The sequence below is a fragment of the Canis aureus genome, chromosome 11 (genome assembly GCF_053574225.1).
Source record: "Canis aureus isolate CA01 chromosome 11, VMU_Caureus_v.1.0, whole genome shotgun sequence".
Taxonomy (NCBI): Eukaryota; Metazoa; Chordata; class Mammalia; order Carnivora; family Canidae; genus Canis; species Canis aureus.
Window position 1 is genome coordinate 28736024 of NC_135621.1, and position 9291 is coordinate 28745314.

General features: G+C 61.1%; 1 protein-coding gene across 1 annotated transcript; it reads left to right on the forward strand.

Moving 5' to 3' along the window:
* Positions 1-348: 348 nt before the first annotated feature.
* Positions 349-7269, forward strand: CBX6 (chromobox 6). The gene is made up of 5 exons (XM_077914488.1): positions 349-518; positions 699-742; positions 908-973; positions 1125-1191; positions 5626-7269. Exons 1-5 carry the CDS (start codon positions 450-452, stop codon positions 6625-6627), a joined length of 1248 nt encoding a protein of 415 aa, XP_077770614.1. The 5' UTR covers positions 349-449; the 3' UTR covers positions 6628-7269.
* Positions 7270-9291: the final 2022 nt, after the last annotated feature.

Consider the following 9291-nt stretch of genomic DNA (forward strand, 5'->3'; position numbering starts at 1 on the left):
CTGGGGCCTAGCGAGTCTTGCCAGGGGGAGGTGTGAACAGGAGGGAGAAGGTGTCAGCTATGGCGGGCCGGGAAGATGGAGAAGGGAGCAAAAAAGTGCCTGTTAGACTGCACTGCGCCAGACCAGGCTTCGCACGAGCCTAGCACCCACCGGGTTCCGGGCCGGCACTCCCGCCGCGCGGCGAGGCCCCTTTAAGAGCCAGCGCGCGCCCCCGCCCCGCGAGCGCTCACTTTCCCTAGCAACCGCCCCGGGGGAGGGGGAGGTCCTGGCAACGCCGCGCCTGCCCCGAGGGGTCACGTGACGGCCCGCAGCTGGAACGCGAGCGCGCGCCCCGCCGCGCGCCCGCCCGCCCGCCCGCCGGGGCCTGTGCGCTGCGGCGCGTGCGCGAGCGGTGCAGCACCGGCCGCGGGAGCAGGGAGTATTATGGGCTGTGGGTGCCGCTGAGCAAGATGGAGCTGTCTGCAGTGGGCGAGCGGGTCTTCGCGGCCGAATCCATCATCAAGCGGCGGATCCGAAAGGTGAGCCCCCTCCCGAGGCGGGACGCCTGGCCCCGCAGCCGGTGTCCGGGTCCGCGGCCCATCGGGGCGAAGCGGTCCCGCCGACCCGGGCTCTCTCGCCCACCCCCGCGCCGCCGCCTCCTCGCGTCCCCGCATCCTCCCCACCCCCACTCCCCCCTTTTTTTCTTCTCTGTTTTTCAGGGACGCATCGAGTACCTGGTGAAATGGAAGGGGTGGGCCATCAAGTAAGCGCCGGTGGGGGCCGGGGGCGAGGGGGGAGGGGAGGCAGCGGACAGCGGGGCCTTTTTTCCCCTTGGGGGTGGGGGTGTAGGGGGTGCACGTTTGCTGCTTCGCATGTGCCTCTGCCTGTTGGGTTTTCATTTTTATTTCGTGCATGTGTGACTCGGCAGGTACAGCACTTGGGAGCCTGAGGAGAACATCCTGGACTCGCGGCTCATTGCAGCCTTCGAGCAGAAGTGAGTTTGGGGAGCTGGCAGGGACGGCGGGGCCAAGGCTCGGCTGGGGCGCCGCGCGGGGAAGCGGGGGAAGCGGGAGCGCCGGGGCGGGCAGCGCGGAGTGGGGCCCGGGAAGGGGCTCTTTTTAACCTTTGGCGTTTCTCGGCCGCAGGGAGAGGGAGCGTGAGCTGTATGGGCCCAAGAAGAGGGGACCCAAACCCAAAACTTTCCTCCTGAAGGTAACCTGGCCCAGCCCCAGCAGCCCCCTCGCGGGCCCCTAGCCCTGGCGCAGCACGGGGCCTGCAAGGGAGGGACAGATCCGCGGCTGCCCAGGCAGGCGGACCTTTCCAGAGGGGCCCCAGCTGGGCAGGGGGTGGTTGTGAGGCCCCCGACGAGCCCCTGGCAGCCGGCCCTGGCCCGCGCCCGCTTCAGCAAGAGGGGCCTGGGAGTGGGGAGTGAGCGGGGAGGATAATCCTCGCTGACAAAACCGGGGTTTGGGGGTTTGGGCAGGCCAGCCGGGCTCCAGCATGGGGATGGTTGAGGCAGGTGGGGGCTGTCCACCTGAGGGGGTGGCAGGGAGGTTACTTCTGCACATGCCGGGAGGCCAGCCCTCCCCTCTCCCCCAGCCTTGAGATGGGAGGGCTCTGCCTGGAATTAGAACCCATGGGGAGAGTAAATGTGGTTTCCCTGAAGGCTGGGAACAGGGAGCATTTGGGGGCCACCTGCCTCCCCGCCCCCCTGCTTCCTTCTCTCTTAGGATTTGCTCTGCATGCCTCCCCTCCTGTGGAGGGGAATCCAACTTGAATTTGACCTTAGATCACTTCACTTTGAGCTTATCACCTGGGCTGGGCCGCTGGCTTCTCCCCACCCCTGGCTGTTTCTGGAGACGAGGATGGGGTGGGAGGGAGTGAAAGCGGAGCTCATCGGCCTTGGCAAGGGAGGGAGACCTAGCTCCGGAGGAAGCCATCTTAGAGGTTTGGGGGGGATTATCTAATTTTCCTCAGTGAGGAAGAACAGAGTCGGAGAGCGAAGGTGAGATGGCCCTAGGAGAGAGGCAAGGCTGCAGGCGCGCCTCCGTGGGACACCCCAGTCGCCCCAATAATCTAATGGCTCCGGGCCCCTTCCCACCCTGACAGCCTGTGTGGCGATTGGCAGGGGAATGAAGGGCAGGGAAAGCTCCGCAGGAAAGCGACTGTGCAGAATGCGCAACCTCAGCATCTCCAGTTTGTGCAAAAGGCTCAAAGCCCCAGGAGGGTGGGGGTGGGCCTCTCCAGCCCCACCCCCACCCCCACCCCGAAAGGACTGTGCATGTGTAAGGGTTCGGACTTAAAGCGGAGCCGTGGAAGAACTGTCGGTGTCCAGAATTACCTATTTCCGTGACTCCTATTGCCAGCCCACACTCGTTAGGGGGACCCGCGGAGGAGCTCCCTCAACCCTTCATGCCTGAGAGGAGGGATGGGGCGGAGCAGCTGGAGGGCGGGTGGCTGTGTGACAGCCTCTCAGCGCAGCTGGAGCACCCTCTAGCGGTGAAGTGAGTAATGACCGTGAGCTTGGATTTCACGAAATGCCATTTTCCTCCTTGATAGCTCTAGCTTCTGAGCTGGCGGCTCTGGGCCTAACACGGTGCCGAGCCCTCACATTGATTATCTCCTTTAATCCTCTCAACCCTATGAAGGCGTAGGATTCCCATTATGCAGATGAGAAAAATCGAGGCCCAGAGAGGGGAGGTGACTTCTGTGAGCTCCTACCCCCACCCCCACCCCCCCACCCCCCAGCTTCCCGGCTTCATTCTGGCTCCTGGTCTTCACCCTGTCCGTCAGAGAGTCCACATCAGGTTGAAGGGACAAGGTGAACACACCCCAGAAACTGAAGGCTGCAGAGATGGGGTGGCGGGGGGAGGTGGAGAGGCAGATGAGAGGACCCGGACCCGGACCTGGACCTTACGAGAGTGATGTGGATATTTGTAAGGGGTGATGGAGACCAGCTTGGTCTGAGCCCAGAAGTCTGTGAGTCACCGAGGGGCAGTGTGTATAGTAAACAAATTCTACTGAACACTTACTTTCTGCCTGCAAGGAAACAGGAGCCCAGGAGGTAGGTTCTGATTTATTCCCACTTTACACATAGAAAAACTGAGGCCAGGGAGGTGGTGGACTTGCCCCAGGTCACAGAGAGTCCGTGGTAGGGTCCAGCTCGTTCATCTGTGCTGTCATCTGTTGTACATGCCAGCCCCTCAGAGCCGTGCCTCTCCCCCCGTTTACCCACAGCAGTAAACACTGGCTGTGGTTCACATTTTTAATTCACGGGCAGACCCAGGTCCCACCTTCACAGAATTCTCAGCCTGGGGAGGGGAGAGGAGCAGGAAGGTTAAACTAGTCTCTTTAAAAAAAAAAAAAAAAAAAAAAACTTAAAAGCTATAAAGTAAGAAATGTTTCTCTTACAAAGTTTGGAAATCATACATTAGTAGAAGATTGTTGCTCATAAACCCCCTGTCCGTCCCACCCCCCCACCCCCCATGGATAAATCTAGTATTTGTTGAGTACTTGCTGTGTGCCAGACCTGGTGCTGAACTGGTGTTAGCATGTTATCTGACGGTATGTGATGGGCCCCCCAGCCGGAGTTTCATCCCAGGTCTGAGGTTTACCCCCTTTCACCACACCCTGGGGACCATCACCATGGGACTGGGGCAGAGGCCTGGGAGCTCAGGAAGCTCGCTGAGGGCATCAGCGCTGACCCCCTGGGGGATAAGAGGGGAAGGTTCCCCCAAACTCCCTTGGAGATGAACCTGCAAAAGGCCCTGTTTGCCAAGCCGAGGAAAGGCTAATTCTCCCGCCTGGGTGTGAGAAGGGATGCGAGGGAACCAGACCTTGGCTCCGCTGGCTGGCGTGCTGCAGGAGGAGCTGGCCGCCCTGGCATGGGGCAGGCTGGGCCTTGTGTGCTGCCACCTAGTGCTCAAAGGGTTGTTGGCCAAGCAGCTCCCCAATCTTTCCCATGTAGAGTTAAAAGTGTGCTGCTACCACATTCCAAAGACCCCTTGTTAATTCAGCAAATAAGTCTGCAAACACTGCTTCTGGGGGTTGTGGTCAAATACGATCTAGTTTTGCCTGAGGGGCACCCGGGCCACCACACACGGACTGTTAAGTGCCTAGTGCTGTGGGGTGGGATATGGAGAGGCCCCAGACTGCAGATCCCGCTCCCGGGGAGCTCACAGACTGTCCGTGGGTATGTGTCCTCTTGACCTCTGTCTCCCATGTGGATTAAGCCAGACACCGCCTAGTGAGTCTCCCCCACCAGGAGCCAGGCTGTCTGTAGATGACGGATCAGTCACTGCCTCTACCCTCTGTCCAGTCATTGCTTTTAATCCCTTGACCACCTCTGGGCTCTCCATCCCCACTGTTTGTCTTTGTGGCACCCCTGTGGCAGGCCACCTGAGCCTCAAGCGTGGTTGGCTCAGAAAGGACCAGGGCTCCCTCCTCAGGCTTCATCCTCTGATGAAGGATGCCCCCCCTAAGCTGTGCTCCTCTAGGCCCCATTCGTCCTTTATTATGTTGAAGCTCCCAGCATCCTCCCCGCCCATCCCTTGTCTCCTCCATGGAGGGCAGCCCCTGTGTGTGTTCATAGTTGTAGCACCAAGCAACCTGTGACTCTACTACTTTGTTAGTGAAGGAAGGACTGGCCATGGTGGACGGTTTATGTGGCCTTGAGAGTTCCTTGCCCTGAACTTGGCAAGGTCTCTCAGGGCCCTGCCACACCCCCCTCCTTCCACGAGGTGGTAGGTGAGCTTCTACAGAGTGCAGGGGCTTTACAGATTTCACAGCTGGGGGGGTGCAGCAGCTCCCAGGAGCCTGGGGCAATTCCCCTGGCTGCCCACAGGCCTGCTCAGCCATCCCACCCCACCCTGCAGGCTATCTTGGCTCCCATATGAGGTTGGTCCCATCCCTTGGCCTATCCCTGCCAGACCCTTGTCTCACTGGGGTGAATTCCAACCTAGGCTTTAGGTGCCAGCTTCGGAATCTGTAGGCACTGATTTGCTCAGACCCAGGCCTTGCGCCACATCCGGGGGAGACATGAATCAGACCCAAGAGGGGAAGTGGAAGGGGCTGGGAGCATACAGGAGGGGCCAAGAGGGCCAAGTGTCTGTCCCAGAGGTGATGACCAGCCAGGAAGGGAGTCCAAGCTGGAGGTGCAGCCTGTTCAAAAGCAGAGAGCACAGAGCCCTTGGGATCCTGCAAGTAGGTCAGTAGCCCTGGGGGGTGGGGTGGAGCAGGGAGGGGCCTCCGTCTTCCTCTGTCACCAAGAATTGGTCCGAGGAGGAGTGCCAGGCTAGGCCAGGATCCTCCACGGAACAGAGTTAGGTAGGGGCTTCTAGCAAAGGGCTGTTCTTCCCACGCAGTGACCTGATGGCTATACTCTGATGTCAGCGAGGACAGCTACCAACCCATCTGTCCCCGGGGCCCACAGCCAAGCTAGCAAAAGCCATGGATCTTAGAGCCTTGCTTGGTCGAGGGTACCCCTGCCCGCAGGCCTGTGCACTTTGCTCCAGCTGTCTGACCCCGTTGCCTTGGGAGCTCCGCAGATGCTCCGAGATGCTCTCGGGCTGGTGTAAGGGCACAATGCTTGTGGGTGGCTGGCGCCCACAAGCCGAGGCTCTGCTCACCCTGCGCTCTGCCCCACAGGCGCGGGCCCAGGCCGAGGCCCTCCGCATCAGCGATGTGCACTTCCCGGTCAAGCCCAGCCCCAGCGCCTCCTCGCCCAAGCTGCACTCCAGTGCAGCCGTGCACCGGCTCAAGAAGGACATCCGCCGCTGCCACCGCATGTCCCGCCGCCCCCTGCCCCGCCCAGACCCCCAGGGTGGCAGCCCTGGCCTGCGCCCCCCCATCTCGCCTTTCTCCGAGACGGTGCGCATCATCAATCGCAAGGTCAAGCCTCGGGAGCCCAAGCGAAACCGCATCATCCTCAACCTGAAGGTGATCGACAAGGGCACAGGCGGGGGCGGCCCCGGGCAGGGGGCCGGAGCCCTCGCTCGCCCCAAAGTCCCCTCCAGGAACCGCGTCATTGGCAAGAGCAAGAAGTTCAGCGAGAGCATCCTGCGCACCCAGATCCGCCACATGAAGTTTGGCACCTTCTCGCTGTACAATAAGCCCCCGCCCGGCCCTCTGCCTCCGCCACCGGCGGGCAAGGCTGACACAGCGGCCTCCCCGGGCCCCGGGCTGCTCCTGGCTGCCCCTGCTGCCCCCTACGATGCCCGCAGCTCCAGCTCGTCCGGCTGTCCCTCACCAGCACCGCAGTCCTCCTCCGACCCTGATGACGTGCCCCCCAAGTTGCTCCCTGAGACCATGAGCCCGTCTGCTCCCGACTGGCGCGAGCCCGAAGTGCTTGACCTGTCCATCCCTCCTGAGGCCGCGGCCACCAACAAGCGGGCGCCTCCCGACGTCCCTGCTGCCGTGGGCCAGGCACTTACCGCGGCCCCTGAGCCTGCCAGCGCCTCCTCCGAGCCTGAAGCTGGGGACTGGCGCCCCGAGATGTCACCCTGCTCCAATGTGGTTGTCACCGATGTCACCAGCAACCTTCTGACAGTCACTATCAAGGAATTCTGCAACCCCGAGGATTTCGAGAAGGTGGCTACTGGGGTAGCAGGTGCCACTGTGGGTGGTGGCAGCGGTGGGGTGAGCAAGTGAGGGGGCTCCACTGAGGAGGGGGGCTTGGGGGGGCCCTCCTGCCCAAAGTCCTACTCTTGCTCCCACCCCCGCCCTTGCCCTCAGACACCTCTGCCTGTGCTTTGCTTGTTTCAAATGGCTTGGTGTTGACCCCCTGGGATGGGGCCGGGCAGTTGGAGCCCTGAGGCCTCGTGGGAGCAGCAGTCCCAGAACAGGTTAGGGCTGGAGTGGGGCGAGGGCACTTGGAAGTCCTCCCTCTTGCCTCTTGGCATCCTCCTTGCCTGAGCATGGTGGGGCCTGCTGGGTGGCTCCTAGGGAGCCCCCAAGCCTGGGGTTCAGCTGCCTCATCCGCATCCCACTCTCTCTCTCCCTGGCTTGCTTCCAGCTCTCGCACACAGCATCTGATTTCTCGGTGCTAACCTGGCAGCTGCGGGGCCCCTTAGGAGACCCCCTCCCACCGTGGGCACCGTCCCTTTCCCTCCCCTGGATGCCTGGGCAGGAGGGCCAGGGATGGCAAAGCCCGGTCAGAGGTTGAGGTGAGGCCGTCCTCGGCCCCTCCCTCAACGCCAGTGAGGGTGGCAGGAGCGGGGCCAGAGGCCTGGGTCTTCCTGCCCACTTCTGGACAGACCCAGCTAAGGTGGTCCCCTTAGCTCCACTCCAACCCGGAGTGGAGACCCAGCTAAGGTGGGTCTTCCTGCCCACTTCTGGACAGACCCAGCTAAGGTGGTCCCCTTAGCTCCCAACTCCAACTCCATCCCTGTCTCAAAGGTTGGAGGGGCTGGCAGGGTGCCCCCCCTGCCACAGCCTCCCAGCATCTAAAGGGCCCTTCAGTTCTTGACCAAAGGTGCTACAAGAACCTGCCGTGGAAACTTCCAGCTGGCGTGCCTACCTGCCGCCCCACGGCATGTTTGTGCATGTACCTGGATGTGCACAGGGCCCGCCAGGGCTTTCCAGGTGGCTTCCTTGAAGGTTCCTCAGAATGAGGTGGTCAAAGGCCCGGCCGTGCTGGGGTGCGTGCCCCCACACCCTTCTCTCTGGGGCGGTCCGCCCCACCAGCCAGGCCTCTGCTGCAGACACAGCATGGTGGAGACCCAGGTGGAGAGGGGAGTCCCAGCCCTGGCCTTCTCCTTCCTCCTCGGTGTCTGGGGGAAGGAGGAAGCCTGGAAACCATTCCCAGGCAGGGGGCTCCTGCCTCTCCAGCCCCCCTCTTTCTTGCTTCTGACCCCTGAGGCTTTTCTCACAGCACAGCCTGCTCGAAGCAGTGGGAGGCCCTGGAGCCCAGGGCAGCTTTCCTTCTCTCTGTTGCCAGGGAGCTGAGGTGTCCATGCCAGCAGAGACCAAGGCCCCAGTCTTAGGCCAGGCACTGGGAGGGCGGGGAGGCCAAAGGGGGTGACCAAAGAGGGGGCCTGTGTTCTTCAGGAGAGGGAAGGTATGCGGGACCCGGCTCTGGTGCACTGTGGGAACCCCTCTGCCCCCGCTAGGCCCGGGTCTCAGTTGGCATTGGTGGCATGTCCCTGAGCATGGCTCAGGGAGCTTCTTGGCATGTGCTGCAAGAGGTCACAACTCAGAAGCATGATGGCAAAAGGTAGGAGGAGGCAGAAAGGGAATCCCGTTAGGTAAACAAATGCCTTTGTCCGAAGTATAGGAGGATTTGTTCTTCCAAATCTCCCTGCCAGGGGCTGAGGCATGGCCCCTGCTCCTCCCCAGCCCAGGGTGTAGAACAAGGGCCCTCACAGGGTTTGGGGGGCTGGTACTCCTAGACCCCTCCCTACCCTGCCCTTTGTGTTGGCTCTGTGGCCGTCCAAGTGCCAATTGGCTTCCCCCCAAATAAGGGCTGGTATTTCTCCTCTGTCCTTAGAGGGGATTTCCCCCCTGACCCCTCACCCCAGGTGAGTGACCACCTGGGTGCCAGTTACAGGTGTTTCCAGAGACCATAGAAATGTGTTTTCCTGAGAGTCCGTGTCATTCGTGACTTTTTTTGTAAAGAAGTTGTGTTTTCAGAGGTGATTTTATGACAGGAAAGTGAAAGAATTAGTTTTGCAAAAAAACAAAAAACAAAAAAAGAGGAAAAAGAAAAAAGAAATAGAAAAAATATTGTGGGATTCCTATGGGGTCGGGGTGGGAGTGGGGGGGAGAGAAAGAGATATTTAAAGAAAAACTAGTACCGCAATGATTGCACAGGTGAGGTGGCGGTGTTAGGAACGGGGATGGAGGCCTAGGCCTGGCTGCCAGGGCCCTAGCATCTGGCCGAATGCTCGCTCTCCTTGGCCCCAGGCAGGGGACGGCCTCCCTCCTGTCCTGGGCCCAGACCCCACACCTACCCTCCTTCAAAGGGAAGGATGACCACTGGCCCTGAGGGAGCTAGGCAAAGCTGCAGCGGCCAGGCAAATGGAGCAGAGATTTAGGGGGAGGTTGTGTGTTGGGGGGGGTGGTCAGCGGGAGTCCCACTGTTGCATCATTGGTGACTTTGTCCAGGAAGGCTGGTGAGCAGATACAGTTGGGTTTTCTTGCTCTCTTCAATTCGTTTGCCAGCTTGTCGGTCGTCTGGTCCCTCCCTCCTCATCACCCCAAAGACCATGACACCCCTGAGCTTCCCTGGCCAGGTGGGGATACAGGCTTCAGGAAGACAGGAGCTGTAGACTCTGGGAGAATCTTAGGTGGTGGCCCTAGGGGATCGGGGGTAAC